The sequence below is a fragment of the Somniosus microcephalus genome, chromosome 25 (assembly GCF_052327205.1).
Source record: "Somniosus microcephalus isolate GS21.2 chromosome 25, FLI_Smic_1.0, whole genome shotgun sequence".
NCBI classification, from domain to species: Eukaryota; Metazoa; Chordata; class Chondrichthyes; order Squaliformes; family Somniosidae; genus Somniosus; species Somniosus microcephalus.
In genome coordinates, this window is record NC_141011.1 from 41,110,719 (window position 1) to 41,130,814 (window position 20,096).

Consider the following 20,096-nt stretch of genomic DNA (forward strand, 5'->3'; position numbering starts at 1 on the left):
ATTTGTGACTGGATTTCCACTGGCGATTGTGCCCAATTACTGTTCGTACAAGCAAAAAGATAGATTTTGCTAAAGAAAAATAGCAGAACAATAGGTTAATGATGATTAGAATTTTTTGTAATGATTTGAGGCTCAAGTTTCAGAGCCAGACCCAAGTTACACGGTTAATTGTCGTGTTAAGTCAGAATTTTCAGTTGGTCTAATTTTAATCGTCCTTTCGCAAGATTCTGGAAAGGTCAACACAGTGGCAGCTTGCTTCTCTTTTTTTCTGTGTCTCTTTTTACCCCCCTCCCCCTGTGGCACCAGCAGAACTTTGCATATGTGAACCTGGGGAGTGATGGTTAGCAGGTTATGCATGCAGGAAGGGGCATTAGACCAGAATCTGAGCTCGCCTGATGTCCCTGCACATGTATGGTCAGCAGCTCTCACTGTGCCTATTGAGTGAAATAAGGTTGCTTTTTTTTTTCATTTGGTTCCTTCCAGTCTCTACTGCCACCTAGCTTGAAGATGCTAAAAGCAGGTCTAGCAGTTTCACTGTCGCAGCTAACTGCACAGGCGAGGGACCCAACTTTGACCTTCCTTGCTCTGTGTGGCCTCTTGTGCTGTATTTACCCGCTCAGCCATTAGGCACTTTAAAAAATAAAAAAAAATATTCTGGCAATGGTTTTGATGACCACAGAATTCCAGCCGGGTCAGAGATAGCAGTGCTGAGTAATGGAACTTATAGCATCCAGTATCAGCATCAAATATTCACAAGGTTCAAATAGTCTGTGCACTAACTGTACCCGCAGCAGAATACCCCACCCCACCCTTCACTCCACCAATGCAAAATTGCCACACTTGCAGCCTATTTCTTCAGTTCTCTCACTGAGAACAGGTTTGCAAGCACCAAAACTCATTTCACAGTGGGCCTATTTTAATGGACCGATGGGGGTGGCACTAGTGACATTGCCACGAGTGCCCCATTTTAAAGGGAATCACTAATGCAATAATCTAACGTAGTTCAATCAAACTGAAAGATGCTTAAAATAAAGCAACAAAGTCCCATTTCAACAACCCTAAATGAACCTCATACAATTATCATGATATTACTACAAGTGTCTATTAGATACTATTCCCTGAGGTGTCGACCAGTCCCTGAAACATTTCACTCTGGGACCCTTAAAACCAATGGAGAGTGAAGACTTTCAACCCATCAGTCGGAACTGGATTTGACCCTCGGTCCCAGAAATGTAAGAGCATCCGAACCAATGTTTAAGACAGAGATCGATAGATTTTTGGATATTAAGGGAATCAAGGGAAATGGGGATAGTGCAGGAAAGTGGAGTTGAGGTAGAAGATCAGCCATGATCTTATTGAATGGCGGAGCAGGCCCGAAATGCCAAATGGCCTAATGCTGCTCCTATTTCTTATGTACCCTCTAAGCTGCGTGCGAGGTCCCACGCACTCTGCTCACAGCTTTTACTTTGGAAATACTGCGCATGCGCAGAAATTTAAAGGGACCATGCATTGAAAGAAACAGGCTGCACAGAACAAAGCACAGCTTACAGGGAACATTCCTAACCTTCCAGGGTTTTCTTATTAAAGCTGAAGAGTTTTTTGTAGCACTCAACCTGATTAGTGCCCTAATTATTTAGTTGTCTCCTCCACCTGATGGGTTTACCAGAGGTGTGGCTCCCTTTCGCTCCTTCCACAGCACCTGTGGGTTTCTAATATGTAACAATACTCGACATGGGCAATGATCGAAGGGATGTGAATATATACTGTGATTAGGTTTCTGATCAAGTGATGTGAGGATGGTGATGGTGCTTCAGAAACGAAGTGATATTTTGTAAAAAGGTATAAAGGTGCTTTGAAACCAGATTGGACCCAGGTTCAATCTCCAGTTTGTGCTGAGTTAGCGGACCTCAGGCGGGTTAGCAGTAAGGATGCACCAATCAGCCCCAGCATCCCTGGGCTAAAGAAGGGAAATTCAGCCAACGTCCTTACTGTTTGTTGCTATCTAGTGACTCCTACTAAAAAGTGTTCAGGTGCTGACTTCAGGTGAGGAAAGGATCTGGGCTGGCTGTGATGCCCTTTCTCATAATGTGGGTTGAATAACTTGCTGATGTTCATTGTCTAAGATTAGGCTTGAAGAATGACCACTTGGTCAAGTACTGGTGGTGAACCAATGTTCATGGAACTGTACTGAGCAAGCGAAGAGAACAGAGGAAAATTGGGACAAAGAATTAAGAGGATTGTAATTCCCAGATGAGTATACTGCCCCTCCATTTTCTAAAGGGAAAACGAGCCCAACAATATCATACATCTGGTATTTGTTACAACTTTATCCTAATCAATTGGTGCTATTTTACTATTGTAAAAGATTGAGCTGTACTTGTAATTTAAAAAATAAATCTGTTTCAACGGACTCTTTTTACAATAAAACAAAATATCTTTGGAAGAGCAGTATTTGAATTCACTAACAATGTTATCTGTTGTTGAACAGTAACAGTACTTCGGAGGTTTCCCTGTTTGATTCTTGCTGATCACTGAACCCTGGAGTGTAGTGCTTGCTGTCTTTTTTAAATATTGATATATATATATTCATTGATATTTTCCAATATTCTTCAAATGTGGTTTAACAATGTGGTTCAAATGTACATAATTTTACTCAGATCAACTGTCTCCAATTTGGTTTTTGTTTTAATTTTTACAATGTTAGTCTTACAAATAAAACGATTTGGGGTGAAACATTTCTGAACTGTTAGCTTTGATTGCCTCACTGAAATTCAAATCCGGTCCTGCCGAAAGGGATGAAAGTTTCTTCCATCCACTAACTGAGGATTCTACATGAAAGGCGTTTTAGCCAGTTTCAACTGAGTTCCAAGTGGGCACAAACACTGGCCCTGAATTCTATACTAATCTCACTCGCACGAGGCCACAAGATGGTCAGTGCTAGAAGTGGAATCTGTCACACTGATGCAGTAGGCAGCTGCTTTTTCAAGAATGGGAGTTAGACACTTAGTTGGGGCAGAATCGAAGGAGTTTTATTCTGCATCTAACCTTATATCAGACATAGAAGTGCATGATGCTGACAGAGTGCCTTAAATAGAAAATGTTCCATTAGCCAGCACTAATCTCTCTCGCTTTGATGAGCATGCGGGGAGGGGATTCTACAGTAGCCTAGTGGGCAAATGCACCACGTGATATGAAAGAAAGAACTTGCTTTTATATAGCTCCTTTTACGACCTCAGGGCATCCCAAAGTGCTTTACAGCCAATGAAATACTTTTGAAGTGCAGTCAGTGTTGTAATGTAGGAAACGCGACAGCCAATTTGTACACAGCAAGCTCCCACAAGCAGCAATGTGACAATGACCAGGTAATCTGTTTTTTAGTGATGGTGGTTGAGGGATAAATATTGGCCAGGACACTGGGGAGAACTCCTATGCTCTTTGAAACAGTACCATGGGATCTTTAACATGTGGTATTGAGCCACACGGGGAGGTTTACCAAGTCTGATTTATCTATGCTGAGTTAGCTGATGGTGTATGAGGGGAATATGGAGCCAGAGTTCCTGCTCCTGATCTCTGTCCAGTGACCCCTCTGTTGTAAACTGTGTGTCTAGACAAGATAGAGATTGGACAGAATACCCAACAACACCACCTATGTAGGCTTAAACATAAAGGACAGCAGCTGGGGTAAGGTAGGGAAGGGCAGCAGCCACTACTGGAACTATACCCCAACCAACGCGAGTTGGCAACTTCAGGATGGCAAATGAAAAAATTAGCTCCTTAAAAAAACAGTAAAGAAATTAAGTTATAAAAGTTGCCGTTGTTCAGGAATTTGTATTTAACTGAAATATGGCTTCAACTCCCTGCAAATCAACGATCTTGACCTGGAATGACAAGGTTCACAACCTTGGTGTCATATTTCACCCTGAAATGAGCATCCAACCACATATCCGCAGCATAACAAAGACTGCCTATTTCCACCTCCGTGACATCGCCTGTCTCCGCACTTGCCTCAGCTCATCCGCTGCTGAAACCCTCATTCATGCCTTTGTTACCTCTAGACTTGACTATTCCAACGCACTCCTGGCTGGCCTCCCACATTCTACCTTATGTAAACTTGAGATGATCCAAAACTCGACTGCCCGTGTCCCAACCCGCACCAAGTCCCGTTCACCCATCACCCCTGTGCTTGCTGACCTACATTGGTTCCCGGTTAAGCAGCACCTCAATTTCAAAATTCTCATTCTTGTTTTCAAATCCCCCCATGGCCTCGTCCCTCCTTATCGCTGTAATCTCCTTCTGCCCCACCCCCCCCCCCCACTGAGATATCTGCGCTCCTCTAATTCTGCCCTCGTGAGCATCCCTGAATATAATCACTCAACCATTGGTGGCCGTGCCTTCTGTTGTCTAGGCCCTAAGCTCTGGAATTCCCTGCCTAAACCTCTCCGCCTCGCTACCTCACTTTCCTCCTTTAAGACGTTCCTTAAAACCTACCTCTTTGACCAAGCTTTTGGTCACCTGCCCTAATTTCTCCTTATGAGGCTCGGTGTCAAATCTTTTTGTCTTTTAATACTCCTGTGAAGCGCCTTGGGACGTTTTACTACGTTAAAGGCGCTATATAAATACACGTTGTTGTTGTCCTATCGATACATAATTCTAGCCAATACACAGAACTGTGCAAGACTTGTGTATCTGCAATGATTTTTGATTTTCATAGAGAAATTTGCAGATCCCTGTTTAAAAATTCAGGAAAATGCATGGAATGAAACTGGAATTTGACTTATTCCCCATGAGGTAGTTGCCTAGGAGAGCGTGCAAACTTGTGTAATCGAATCGAACTTCTGAAACAAGCAACAATAAATACTGATACAGAGATACAGGATCCATGTGCTTTATTGTGTTACAAAACCTCTTGAAACATAATTTCAAAGGATACATTACAAATAATAAAGAAAAGTACACAGTTACAACTTGTTTGGAGTATAAGGTAACAATTAATACTGGCTTAAAAAGCATTAGTTGACATTGAAACAATATTTTTTTTCCTTTTTTTAAAATCTTAAATCTTTAAAGCAATAAAGTGCTTTAAATTGCTACTATTCAGAGGCGATGGGTCACACAAGTGCCCAAAATGTAATTTTACAGTGTGTGCACCAGATTATGACTGAGAAAGAGCTCCTAGACAGTGAGTTCACAATATTAAAAAATTGCAGATTATTTCTGGGTTCTGAGTATTGTGGACCAATGTTCCCTTTAATTTCTTTTGGGTGCACGACCCCTTTAAGGGGCTGTACGGCCCATTCAAAATACCGAGCATATGCGGTTTTTCCTATTTAAAAGCTGGTGAGCCGGCTGCAGAACGCTGCGGCCACGCAGCTTAAAGGGAACATTGCTGTGGATTGTTGGACATCCTGGAGAGATGTATGTTGGACATCTTGGGGAGTTAAGGGTTAACAGTCAAACTTTTTAGTATCATGGAGCAAGTAAGGGGGGGACCTTACAGTTTTTCCAAAGAAATTTTAACCGGGAGCTGAGAGGAAATTGAGCAGGCACTGGAGAATGTGTGTCTGCAGAAACAAAAAGATAGTAGACAGAAAATGTTCCTGTTTCAACAGAAACAAAATGAAAGGAGACAGAGAACATACCTATTGCAAGGCTCTGAGAATAGCTGCCCTGTGGATGAAACATGCTGAAAATAGGGTCTTGAAGAAACTTAAAGAGGAGTGTGATGCAGTCAGGGTCCACACTGTGCAAGCTACTAATTCCTTCCTGGTACTCATGATGCTGTGGTGCAAATGCGTGATGAGAGAGAGAGGAATTGGAAGATAAAGTACTTAGCTTAGAAGTTGAGGTGGACAGACTACAGATAGAAAAGGCAGTGGAAAATGTGTGCCTACAGAAACAGGAACAGAAGCAGAAACAAAAAGCCAGTGGCCTTGGGCTAATGAAAGAACAGTCTGAGGTGTTGCTCATTAATTCGGTGAAGGAAGCCATGGATGAGAAACTGATGCAGAAACAGTTAAGAGATGAAAGCAATGGGAGAAGCTTGCTCAGAAGCACTTAAAGTTTCTGTAGGAATGGGCTGTCTCAGAACTGATGAGATGTTCAGAGAAAAGCTCAAATGTGGGAGTTCTAAGCATGGTCTAAAGGGATGCGGAAAGGGAGTTGGAATGTTGAGAGAGGCAGTTATAGCGATTCCAAAGCGCGAACTGAGAAAAGGATTGGGACTCTCGACTGAATCTTCAGCGTTCACTTCACCCTTTAGTCTATGTCATTACATCCCTCCCATATACCAGAGAAACATGTTAAGAATTGTGCAGGAGGTACAGGCTTGGGTGAGGACACGGACTGTGAGTTTGAGATTTTGAATCAGTACAGCATGGGATTCAGTAGAAAACATCAGAAATTGAAAATTGCTTTAAATAAAAAATGATAAATTAGTGTATGATGGAATAAAGGAGAAAAGGGAAGATCATGTCTCTTTTTTACTGTTCTACAGAAGTTTTTTTGTTTTCAGTGTGATGTTAATGTCTCTTTACAAAGCATGCATGCATGTTACTGTATCACTGGCTGTGGCTTCTCCCTCTTTTTCAAGATGCATGGTGTTTAAAATATTGGTCTGAATTAAATTGGAGCTATTGAGGTAAACTGTTCTATTAAATTGTGAAAATCAGACTTTTATTGTGTCCACGGTGGAATTTTGGTTGTTGTAAATTGTGTGAAAGTCTCTAGTTCCGGACATGAGACAATCACATCACATAATTGGCAATTTTTTTGGGAATTTCTGACCAATGCCAGGGACTTGATTCTGATTGTTTAATCATCTTTGTGGTACTGGAATGTGTGACCAGAGAGGAAAAAAAGGGGGAAATGCTACTCCTGTGTGTATGATAACACTCTGAAGACATCCTGTAGTTAGATTGTACGACAGACTTGTTTCACAGAATGTTTAAAGTGGTAGAGTGGCATTGCTAATGATTTCTGCTGTTTTACCTGATTTTTAATTCCTGGGGATGGATAAAAAAAATTGGTAACATTTTGTGCCTTCATGGCTCATGTTTTGAAAAATTGGAAGTAAAAGAAGCTGAAATTTATTTCTGAATTTAATTGTTTCAGGATCTTTGCAAGTTTTAAAGACAAAGACGGCAAAAGTAACAGTTTGGTTCTTTTTTTATTTGGTGAAAGTTTTTTTAAGTTTACTTAAAGGCTGCGAAAGGCTGTGTGACACAAGCTGACATTGACTGATGATGTCTGGGTTTGTCTTTTGAAATGCAAAAAAAGTTAACTCTTTCCACAAACAGCTGTGTGGTTTTTTTTGTTTTCTGGTATCAGATTAACTCTGTTTCTAATTCACTAAGCAACAACTTTTGCATTGCTAAATGTAAACATTTTGGGCATTATTAGGTTTTAAGTTTTAATTTGAGTGGATATTTCCCCACAGTGACAGAAGAGAATCAGGAATTGACAAATTAACCCATTGGGCTCTTAAGAAAAGCGACAATGGATTTTCTGTTTTTCTTTTAAGCAGAGCATTGATAGTGCAAGATTACCAAGAGTGGTTCTTTGACATAAAATGACTTCAAGCTGTTACAGAGCAACCTTTGCTGGAAAAGTGCTGTGGGAGCTCCAGTAGTATTCAGAATTTAAGTTATTATCTGCAGACATTGATAGATCTTGAATGTCACAGCGTGGTGACAAACTTGGACTTAAGATTTTGCCCTTCCAATGCTTGGATTTAACCTATTCAGAGTCATTTGTTATCTTCCAAGACAGAATGTTCAAGGGGGAAATATAGAAGATTTACATCCATACGTAACTGCAAGTACTTCTGTCTCCTTTGTAAAACCGCCAAGCCTGGGCATAATTTGTTTGTGAAATTAAAATTGATTAGTGAATTGATATAAGTTGATGTTCAAGCATTTGGAAAGGGACATTTATCTGAAGCTCAAGGGGATCATCACATTTTATTTTTGAACAGGTCCAGTCGAAGTGATTCCTGTCCAATGCTGTGTATTAAGAAAGAAAGTTTATTGGGGGAGACTGTTGTGTTAAAGGTAACTAACATTCCTCATCTTGCAGACTGAATTGCTCTCTGGAATTGGAATAATTTTGAAATGATAGAATGGACTCAGGCACAATATTTTTAAGAGGTTAAGTGGCATGAACAAAAATGTGTTAATAACTTGGATTGATTTGCAAACTTTGTTAAATGGTAATGCTCATATTATATTGGACATTAAAGTTCCTCCAGGGCTCATGAATGAGATGAAATGGTAATATATTGGGATGTGTAAAATTGAATCAGAGGATTTAGGATATAAGATAGGAACAACGGGAAATTGCATCACCAAATGGGAATTTTTCTAAAATATTTTCCTAGGTGATTATGGGTGAATTTCAGGAACCCAAACAGGGGTTAGGAAAAGATGTGTGAGTGCATCCCTGAGTAACATAAATCACCTGAGTAACATGATTTCTGAAAGGATTTCAATTTGGTATCAATGTATCGAAAGTCAGGAAAGTGTAGGTGAGAATCACTGATTGATAGGTTTCTCTTGAAGATGTTTATGCCTTTGCCTATACTGAACAATGAGGAAAGTGTATTTGATAGCCTGCCCACTATCCTAGACATTGGGACCATGCAGGGAGAGATGAGAAAAGACTTCCAATCTTTTGATAAGGTAACAAAAGCCCAGGAATGACTTGTATCTGATGTCAAGTGTGGTATGATATTGGGATACCACTGGTGTGTGTGCAAATGTGATATGTTGTGCATGAGGTAACTAGCATGAGGAAATGCATGATGAAGATGCACTAAAGAACGGGTCTCAGACATGCTCAGTTACTTGACAACAGCACAACATGAAATGGTTAATGTGGCTTAGGGAAGTGAGAAATTTTAATCAATGTACTGATATATACTCCATAGCGAAACAGACTTTTAATGAAACAATACAGAGTTAAGCACACTGGTACCTATCAGAGGGATTGAAATGAAAGTAAATAGGGACATAGAATTTGGATTTCTAAAATTCAGGGTTGAGTTCCTTTTGAGTTAACAATGAAATTGGGACAACTGAAAGCTAGTTGGGAAATTATTCTTAGCGGGAATATCCACAAGATGGATAATGGTAAAAGGAGAGCTGGAGAATCTTTTAAGGCTATGATTACCTGATCATATGGTACAATGTAGTGTTCTTTACACTGTATTATGATTGTCTTTGTCTGTATCATGATGTGTAATATTAATCAAGTGGAACTTAGACAAGACAAGCGAATGAATCAAGATAGTTATGTAATGCTAATGAAATTAAACCTTAAATTAGCCCATGAGGGGCCACCAGGGGCTGTTGGTGATTAAGATTGAGAAGTAGTAAAGGTAACAATTTTCTTGGATTTCTTCTGTAGTTTAAAACCCTGACATTAAATGAGTGACAGTGTATATGATACAATGTAATGCGGACATTGAAAAGGGGACATCTATCCTTTGGAAATCATGAATGGTGGGTGACAGTTTAAAACATAGTTGAGCACCTATGGACTAGAATTACACTGTATAAACAGTCTATCTCACTATATGAGCATGAATAAGAAGAAATAAAAAGAGATGTATGTTGGACAGCTTGGGGAGTTAAGGGTTAACAGTCGAACTTCTTTGTATCATGGAGCAACAGGCTTTCCAGTATAAAAAGGATGACTCTGAAGTGTGAGGGGAAAGCATAGCTTGTCTTCTGATATGTAAAGGACTTGTGTAAGGAAATAAGTGTTCGTAATGACGTCAGCCATGAGTGATTAAACTGTAACTTCAGGGGCTAGGGCAATAGAACATAGGCAGAGGTATTTATTAGCTATAGTATAGAAAGATAATGGTTGATAAAGCTTATTCTTAAAAGATGTTACTAACTCTTACATCAGGAAGTCTTGTTTAGGGGGAGTAGCTTTGAAGTAAACAACTAGAAGTGTTTATATGAATAGTCTGGCTTCAAAGGATTTGGGAATAGATACGTCATGCAGTCTTATCTATGATATTTTCATTTGATGTAGCCAAAATATATGGTGTATAAAGGAGCATGGTTTTCAGCATTTCTTTGGAGGACTTGAAAGATACAGAAACCGAAAAGCCACTCTCTGTATACAGTTAGGCTGATCACCTGTACTCTGTATCAATAGTCTGTTCCGTATGCTACATTATGAGGTGCTCGTGCTTACGTGGGACATGTTGTTATGAACCAGAGGAGGGAGGAGGCTGACTGTTAACATGGATTTTCAGTGTTTTAAAAACTCTGGAAATAAATGGGCATTTTTGCCCCCTCCCCCCACCGAATGTTCTCCCCTCAATGCTTTGCCTGGCCACAGCTCCATTGTGCCAGTGTGGGCCTGGTACCTCACCCATTTTTCTTGTGTGATTTCAGACAGTGAGTGACTGGCAGGCTAATTCCAAGATAACAAACGTGACACCTGTTTAGAGAATATAAAGATGGGGAACTCGGAGCGAATCACAGAGCTGTAGCCTAATCAGGTTCTGGTCAATGGGTTGGGTGGGTTGGGTGCTGACTCTCTGCACGCCTTCAAGAGGGAGCTGGTCCAGTTCTTGATTGGGGCAGAGATCGTATCATATAGAAGGTAAGTGTCTTTATAGATAATACTTGGTACATGTGATTTCCTGGACTAGTTTCAATCACCTAAGGGGGTTGGAGAGGATTTTTCCAGAGGATTTTTTCCCTTATTGGCCCTGGGGTTTTTTGCCTCTCCCAGGAGATTACAATGCTGTGTAGTGGATGTGTGGGAAGAAGTGTTTAGTTGTGATGCTCTGGTCATCATGGTGTAGGGCAGGCTTGATGGACCGGCTGGTCTTTTCCTGCCCGTCAATTTTGTATATTCATCCACTGACTACAGGCAACACCACAGGAAAATTACTAATATTTATAAGATATTATTTTAATTACTTATTGGCTGTTTTGTTCTGTTTCAGAGCCCTCATAATGGTTAACTGAATTCATAATGTTCGCTGTCAGGACATTCATAAAAGGCTACTGATACTTGTATGGCCATAATAAAGGTTGCTAGCAACTTGGATTTGGCCCGAGAGTTCATCCCCAGTCTACTGAGTTAGATGATCTCAGACAGGATGACAGTAGGAACAGTACAATTAGCCTTTGCACCCTGGGCAAGGCAGGAGAAAATCAGTCAGGATTGCCCATCCAGTGACCCCTACTGGAAACTGCATGTATGCGGATGTCGGCTGAGGACAACATTGGGCTCGGCTGTGATGCACCCTGCAGTTGAATAACCTGTTGACACTCACCATCTGATCTCACAAATAAAGAGCCGCCCCTTGGACTAGAGGGTGAGCAGTACCTGTGGAAGACGGACCCCAAGAGTCAGCACCTTCAGGAGAGGAGGGGAGAAACATTGGTGAGAAAACGACTGATTTAAAAAAGACAATTTACATTTGCTTTCTCCCTGTTAATGCTATTTCGCTGATTCTTGTGCTATGAACCGTTCCCCAACTTAGAAATGGAGGTGCCAGCCTCTGCCATCATTTTGGAGACACCTTTTTTTGGGGGTGGGGGTAATTTATTTCCTGAATCTCTGCCGTGCCAGTTGTTGCTTTGTGCTGTAGCAAACGCTGGCTCCTCAGATTTTACTTGTTTTAACAGAGCTTGAAAACGTCCGACATTAACTTGCTCGGTCTGTTCTTTACAGTGCACTGGTTAGCCCTTTTACAACAAACAGGTCACTAACTGTGTTGAAATACTAAGGGCAGAAATGTAACTGGAACCCGTTAACCAGTCAGCTAAAAATAGTGCACAGAGCAACTTAAACCTCTTAGCAACAACAATATGACTGTATAATGACAGCGCTTAACACCATAAGAAATCTGGTGTAGGGTATTGAGAGAGAACACAAGCCCCTTAACATGGAAAGGGGAAGTTAATCATCTCATTCTCTGATGCACTGCAATCTTAATAAACACGCACTCTAACCTCTTTAAAAGGCCATGGGTAACATTCCCGGCACACTCTTTACAAAGAGCTTCTCTGAATGCATATTCCAAAGCATGTTTATTTTTGATAAAGGCCTCCCTATTTTTGTTATTTATCTCCTGCCTTCCTCTTTAAATCTACCACCAGTGCCATTAACACCCCCCTGCCTGATGGGGTAGAGGGCTGCACTTGCCAACCCTCCAGGATTGTCCTGGAGTATCCAAGAATTAAAGATTAATCTCCTGGGCACTGCTGCGAGCTACCTAAAAATTATCGGGACAGTTTAAAAAAAAGTGCTTTTTTTCAAATTTTCTTTGAACACTTTTGTTTATTTGGTTATAAAAATATTGGAGATGGTGAGGGGGGGGGGGGAAAGGCTATTTGATGGGGCGGGGCGGTTGGAGGTCATGTGATGAAACCTCCAGGTGGTAACCCGACTGCTGGAGGTGGCTCAGCGCTCTGTTGTCAGGCCGATGATCCTTTTCCTTGCCTCCACTGCTCAGCTTTTACAGATGCCCAGAATATTAACCAAGTCCTGTGCCAGTACCTCAATTACAATACGAAAAAAAAAATTATACTCTGCACTCCACATCAAGTTTAATGTGTTTTAAACTGGCCCAACCCAGGGACGTGCGAGCAGAATTGGGCAGCTGCCGACCCTATCAAAACCAGGCCTGCCGCCCGCTTGGTGTGGGCTGCACTGCCCGGAAGTTTCATGGAAGCAATATCTAAAATGTAAAACCAGACACTAAAAATTCTGATTATTTCAAAAAAAAACATAAGCCAATTCTCCCCCCCCCCCTCCCTAATTTACACGTGTCCCGTGACGTGGAAGTATCGATTAGCCATTAAAAGTTTTGAATGAATTTTACTCAGCAAAGCCGAGATGCCACCCCAAACCCAGCCTGTTCTTTCCCTGGCATTGTATTGGGCTGCCCCATTCTGAAAACAGAAAGTGCTGGAAATACATGGTATCTTGGTCAACACCTGAAAGAAACAAAAAAAACAGATCAACATTCACCTGTCTTCCTCCTTTCAGACGCTGACTGGCTCACTGTGCACTTCCAGCACTTTCCGGTTATATTTCCGGCATTTTTTTTCATCTTCTCTCGGAGGAAGAATTGAAGACTCTTCCAGGAGCTCAGTCTTTTCTACAACAGGACAACAGCAATAGCCGCTGGTTTTAGCTGCAATGCCGCAGCCCTAATGCTATAAAGCTCGACTCTGCACCTGCCACAGACGGTTAAAGGACTGTTTTTTTCATTAGATAGTACAACAAAGGGGTAGAATTGCCTTGCCCTGCAAGGTGTGTACACCGCAAAATACATCAGAAAAGAAAATATATATAAATATATACACATAGTTTTAAAAAAAAACATATGGAACTTCTCGCTTTCAGTGGAACCCTTTGTAAAATTCCACTCGAGAGCTAGCAGTTAAAGAATCTCAGTTAAAAAAAAAATCTAGCATGCATCAAAATACCTGAAATGAACGGACCAGGAAATTGGGCCTGGGACGGGGGAGGGAAAGAGTCAGGGGCGGGGGAGGGAAAGAGTCAGGGGCGGGTGGTCAGTAATCGGTCAAACGGCACATTGAGTCTTTCTGTACGTCTGTTCTACAATGGCAATCCTCAGACAAAGCAACCTTCCATTGGGCCTACACCATTATCCAAATGCAACTTTATCTAATATCATTACAAGTCACAGTGTGCTCTTGGCTGTGTAAAATTACAGGTCCCAGGCTAGCACCCTCTTGACTGCAAAAGGCAGTGATTCCCTCCATCCATCCTTATACACGATGCAGCTGCGGAGTCTGTCCACAGGGTGCATTAGAGAGCTGCCATAAGCTGGTGTTGGTGCTAACTCTCCCTGCACTCGCTATGCTGAAGATTCAGTGGGTACCGCCCTTCTGAGCTTTCCTTATGTAATGCTTGCAGACCTTTCAACCAGAGGAATATTTTTATGAAGGCGAAGACTTAGCCAAGCAGGGAATAGCTAATGATCCTGGGGACTCAGGGGCTGCTTTGGAGTATCTCAAAGCCTTTGTTTGTCATCCATTACGATTGATATCAAATATACCAGTGAACGACGTAATGAGATAAGTGTGAGTGTGCAGGGGATGGCTCAGAACTGAGGGTGAGCTGGAACGTTGGTGGCTGTGTTTCTAGGGTACATGATGAAGCCTCCTGTCCTTTATACTGGGACGCCTTTATTGGTGACCTATTAAGGACAGTCCCCACCAAGCAACAACCACCATTCACATTTATACCGGGCACTTAACTTAATGGAACATCCTAAGGTGCTTCACTGTAGGGTGGGGAGAGGGAGATTAAACACTGAGCAGACAAGAGTGAGGGAGGCGACTGAAGGCCTGTCCAAAGAAATAGGTTTTGGGGCAAGACGTATTGGTTTAGGATGAGATTCCAAAGTCCAGAGCCATGATGGTTCAAAGGCAGGGATTTTGAAACAGTGCTTAGGGGAACAGGAAGCCGGTCTAGACTGCTGAGGGCAGGGGTAATAGATGATCAGGATTTAATGTGGAATAGGATGCAGGTGGTGGCGGTCTGGAGTTTGTATAGGCTGGAGCTTGGTAGGCTGGCAAAGGGGAGTTGGAGGAGCTGACAGTGAAGGTAAGAACGGTGTGGATGAGAGTTTCAGCAACATGAGGAAGTGATGAAGGCAGGCAATATCATGCAGGGGAAAATAGGCGGTGTTGGAGGATGGACTGGATGTAGGGTTTAAAGGTTAGCTCAGGGTTCAATGGAACACTATGGAGCAGAAATCCTCCTGGACAGTAGCGCTAAACAAGTAATAGTGAATCGGCAGCCCCTTTTACACTCCACTCAATGATCTTTTCCATTGACTTTCTGCTGTGGGTTGGGTCAAGAGTTAACTTGGTGAATTCTGCTCTAAACCCATTCCCGTGGGTCCCCAACAGCTTGGCATGAGTTTAAATTGAGTCTGGCTCAATTTAAACTCATTCCAAAAGAGGAAGGAGAAGAGGAAAGACAGATTAACCTTTCGGGTGTAGACCCTTTGCAGGAACCGGAAGATCAGCGAGCCCCTTAATAGAACTGGATTGTATTGAGATTAACACTATATATAATACGGTTTGTTTTTGTAGATGGAATGATGAAAAATGCATAACCAATTAGAAACAATGGGTGTATTTTTTGGCAAAAGGAAACCCAACAAATACTTATGAGAAATATTGAACTCTTTGGAACATGTTTAAAGGGGCTGCTTATATTCCAGTTTCTAAATCTACACCTGAAACATTAATCTGCCTTCTCTCCTAATAAATGCAGACAGACCTGTTGAATATATCCAGTATTTTCTGTTTTATTTCAGATTTCCAGTGGGTTTTTTTTACTCCCAGAATTGATAGGATACTGCCTTAATCCAGTGAGCTATCCAACTCCTCCCTCCCCTCCTGGACACAGAAGTCACTCGGTTCTAACAGTACACTCACAATATAGGCTTTTCTCCACTCCTCTGCTTCTTTCCTCTCTCCTCCGCCCACCCACCCCCAAGGTATCTCTCAGATGATTTTCATGTGCATAAAGACCGGAACTACTTGAGGAAGGGGAGATCTGCACTGTAGCTAAAGTGCTTTCTGTTCAAGTGTCCGTAATATTTCAATACACATTTTGTTCACATAATCAAACATTTTCTTTAACAACGAGAAAAAAAATTGTCTGTCAACTGTGGAAATCTACAAATATATAAATACATGAGTACCACCAAGTTCAGCAAGACCACCACCCCCCCTCCTGCAATCTGTACAATGAACTGACAGGCCTGTTGAACGTTTAGAAAGATTTTAGGCAGTCCAGCAGAGAGTGAGTGAAAGACACGCACAGCAAGAGCTGGACAGGAGGGATGTGACAATATGCTGTGCTTTGATTGAAGAGGAAGCACCACAGACCCGTATTCATGGATTGATGGGGGTGCAGCGAGTGTGTGGTGGTGGTTGGGGGACAGGGGGTGGGGAGTGTGGTGCTTCTGGGGATCGGGTAGGAGGGAATCTACCCTCCTGATTGGAAATGGTGGTACGGAGGCATAGAGCAACAAAAGAGGAAAAACACATAGCATTCAGATTAGCTGCAAGAAGAACCAGTGATGAGGTGACCCACGTTTGATTGCTAACCAAACCCCTTTGTTTTGCAAAGAAAGTATTCAATGTGTCTGGGTATGAACCCACCAGGGACAATGTTTGTAGCACTACAGCAGGTATGGTCAGTTAGAGCATACGCTCCAATCTCTCAGCTTATTTTACAACAGTCAGTGCTTTTAGCAACATGAAAAGCTGCAGGGTTTTTTTTTCTGCTTTTTCCCTTTTCTGTCTTTAATTTAGCTCACTCTCGGTAAACTCCTCTTTGATCGGCTGTTTCCGCGTCTTGCAGTCGGGTACGTCGAAGCCGAAGTCTCCCCAGTCGTCCCCTCGGTTGGGAATGGTGATGGTGTGACGCACTCGGAAGTGGACGGCTTCCATCACCCGCTGGCGCTGCAGCTCCCCGCTGATTGTGGCGCTGTTGTTGCTGGACCTGATCAGCTGCTGCGAGCTGTAATCGTGGCCCTGTTTGAACTCCTGAAGCCCCCTCCAAATCAGAAGGCGGTACTGTTCTGGAATCTTTAATGCTCCCAGATCCTAATGAGGAAGAGAAGGACAACGTTAAATGACTGAGTAACAGAGTGCACCAGAATTTTATTTTTTAAATTCAGTCTCGGGATGTGGGCATCGCTGGCAAGGCCAGCATTTATTGCCCATCCCTAGTTGCCCTGAGAAGGTGGTAGTGAGCCTTCATACAACGGAGCGGATTAGCTAGCTGAAACAGTGGCTCCTACTGGAGAGTGCTGGTGAGTGGACATCGGGTGAGGATGGGATCAGGCTGTGATATCCCCATGGTTAGATAACCTGCCGACATTCACTGTCTAGGTTCACACATGAAGAATGGCCACTCGGGCAACCAACCGGAGGGTGGATGGCACCCAGGGACATCCATGGACCTGTACCCTAGTGAGGGACATCGCTAGAGACAGACTGGCTTCCCTAAAAGGGCTTCTTCTAGATACTCATGGAAATAGCCGGCGGGTGGGGATTGCGGTAATACAGCCATTCACGGGGGCACTTGGGATATCTCCCAAATTCCCATATGACCAGTCCGCCTCTGGACAACACTGTCAGAGAGGAGGGGAGAAATTAGGACCAAAAAAACCCCAAAAACGAGAATCTAATAGGAGAAAAAGAAAGTGGAGCATTTACAGGACGAAGGACCGGAAATTATTCTGGTGTCACTTGAGCTCCCTGATAGTTTTGTTGGTAAACGCGGTGTGTAACCGAGCCGTACAAACTAGAAAACCCCGGGTTCAATTCCCAGTCCATGCTTAGTTAGCTGGTCACAGCTAAGTAGCAATTGGCCTCAGTGTCCGAGGGTCAGGGAGGGGAAAAAACATCAGGTGGGATTCCTGCTCCTGATCACTATGCAGTCTTCCCCTGTTGTATTGTGTGTGGGTCAATGTCAGGCAAGGATTGGATCAGTTTAGGCTGACATGTGAAAAATGGCCATTTGGGTAAGGTACCAGGAGGCAGTCAGTGGCCATAGAACTGTATCCCAGCAAAAGTCAGCACCTTCATTGAAGGAGGGAGGGGGGAAAGTGTACTTAGGAGGCAAGAAAAACATTTGATTAACAGGATGAAGGAATGGGAACAAGCTTAACATCACTTTAAGTATTTAAAAAAAATCAGTATTCATTTGTCTTTAATAAAAGGATTCATTGCTGTAGCGTGTTGGGTGCATCAACACCTTGTGCTTCAGCGTGGCTGGGTCTACAGGGTGCCACATTGACAGGTTCCTGATCTTACCTGGCTCACCAGGAGGCTGTTCCAAGGAGAGGCGAGTAGCCTGGTGAAGACTCTCTCCTCCCTCGTGATGGGAATGCTCCATAACATCCTACATGCTTCACCAACCCGGTGCGGGTAGGATCAGGAACTCTGAGGCGCGGGGAAATCTGGGTGCAAATTGGTGGCCCACCAACCCACGTACCACACCTCTACATCATGAAATGTATAACTTTTCAGAAAGGAAGGGGCCCAGCTGTCATTGTCTCCATTCATAAAGCACTTAAGTATTTGTAAACAGTACCTCCATGGAAAGGTTCTGCAAGTGGTACATAGTCTGCAGCCCTTGTGAGGTGAAATATTCCAGACAGTTAGGACAGCCCAGACCTGTTAAAAAACTATGAAAGAAAATTCAATAAACACAAGTCATAAAATAGAAAACTGGCCTCATAGAAAGAGGCTCACCAGAAAACATTACAGGTTTATTGAGCTGAATGGGCTCACCAGAAAACATTACAGGTTTATTGAGCTGAATGGGCTCACCAGAAAACATTACAGGTTTATTGAGCTGAATGGGCTCATCAGAAAACATTACAGGTTTATTGAGCTGAATGGGCTCACCAGAAAACATTACAGGTTTATTGAGTTGAATGGGCGCACCAGAAAACATTTCAGGTTTATTGTGCTGAATGGGCGCACTAGAAAACATTACAGGTTTATTGAGTTGAATGGGCGCACCAGAAAACATTACAGGTTTATTGACCAGAAAACATTACAGGTTTATTGAGCTGAATGGGCGCACTAGAAAACATTACAGGTTTATTGAGTTGAATGGGCGCACCAGAAAACATTACAGGTTTATTGAGTTGAATGGGCGCACCAGAAAACATTACAGGTTTATTGACCGGAAAACATTACAGGTTTATTGAGCCTGGATAGTAATAAATGGATGGGGCATCTCGGATGACATCATCTACCCAATACCTGCGTTTGTTATTCTCATTAATCTAACCTCCCCTCCTCCTCCTGAAGGAGTTGAGTCGGACATTTCCGCAGCTGCTAGTCATCTTCCGATGCCTCTTCCAACGTGATTTTTTATTCACCTTTGAACCTGAACAGTGAATGTTGGCAGGCTTGACCATGAGAGGCATCACAGCCAAGACTGATCTTGTCCTCACCCACCACCTGTACATGCTCACTGTCCAGCAGGGGTTGCTGAATAGCGAGCAGGAGGGAGAGCCCTAGTAAATTTCCCCCTATCCTCATCCAGAGGCACTGAGGCCAACCGTGGCACCGCTACTGCTACGCTGGCTGGGATCAGCTAACCGCGTAGATCAAGGATCGAACCATGGGGCCTTACTGGCTCAGCTACTCATTGGATCACATTGCTGAGCCATTGGGAGAGGTACATCTGCTTTTCTAAGACAAAAAAAATGAATAGAAAGCTGCAGCTACATCACTGAGCGAGCCCAGCTGACATGGGGTTATGCAATGTTAATTAAATTATATCCATTTAGGAAAGAATCACCCACAGCTAATCGTCTAGTTTAGAAGGAGGGATATGTGGTGTAGAAGAGGAGACAGCTCACCTGACTAGAGCGGGGTCTGCATTGTAGGGCGGGGGAGGGGTGCAGTGTGAAGTAGGCCCCATGCCTGCTGACTGTGAGGAATTTCCTCCATTCATGTTACCATTGTTTGGTATATGATGATGGTGATGATGATGGTGGTTGTTCATTATAGTTGGGCCTAGAAGAGAAAAGACAGTTTTAATAATTTGAGAGCAACATTCCTCTAGTCTCTGATCTTTTTATTGCTTCAACTTGTTGGTGCAAAAGGTACTTTGTTACAGGAACAACCTGCGGCCCATTCTGAACATTGGCGTATAAAATATTAGGGGGAAAAATTCGGTTGCTTTGCGCTTCTCGTTAGCGCCCTAAGAGGGCGCAAAGTAACTAGCGCCCGGCGCAGCGATGTTTGCACCACTTGCGAAATTGACCAGATATTTTGCGGCGGCGCTAAACACTACCGCCACGATCTCCTGCGCCAGCAGATCATGACGTCATTCGAGCGTGCAATGCCCCGGACCGGATATTGAGTGGCGCCCCCTGCCTTTCCGCCTGCCGCTAGCAACGACAGGTTGAGGGCAATGTTTTACAGTCGGGAAGGGACTGGGGGAGCACTATTTAAAGGCGACCGCTTCCTGCCTTTTTTTGTCAGCAACATTTTTGCACCACGCATTCTGAGAGAGAGCCTTCTGGAGAGATTCAACGCTGT

General features: G+C 42.9%; 1 protein-coding gene across 1 annotated transcript in view; it reads right to left on the reverse strand.

The window, feature by feature from the left end:
- Positions 1–4,871: 4,871 nt before the first annotated feature.
- tp73 (tumor protein p73) overlaps positions 4,872–20,096 on the reverse strand; it is a 143,756-nt gene continuing 128,531 nt past the window's right edge. Inside the window, exons 11-14 of the mRNA XM_085967271.1 lie at positions 19,412–19,568; positions 18,127–18,220; positions 16,343–16,631; positions 4,872–11,382 (exon numbers count right to left, since the gene is read on the reverse strand). Coding sequence (XP_085823397.1) covers positions 11,309–11,382; positions 16,343–16,631; positions 18,127–18,220; positions 19,412–19,568 — 614 coding nt within the window. The 3' untranslated portion in view covers positions 4,872–11,308. The remainder of the gene's footprint in view (positions 11,383–16,342; positions 16,632–18,126; positions 18,221–19,411; positions 19,569–20,096) is intronic.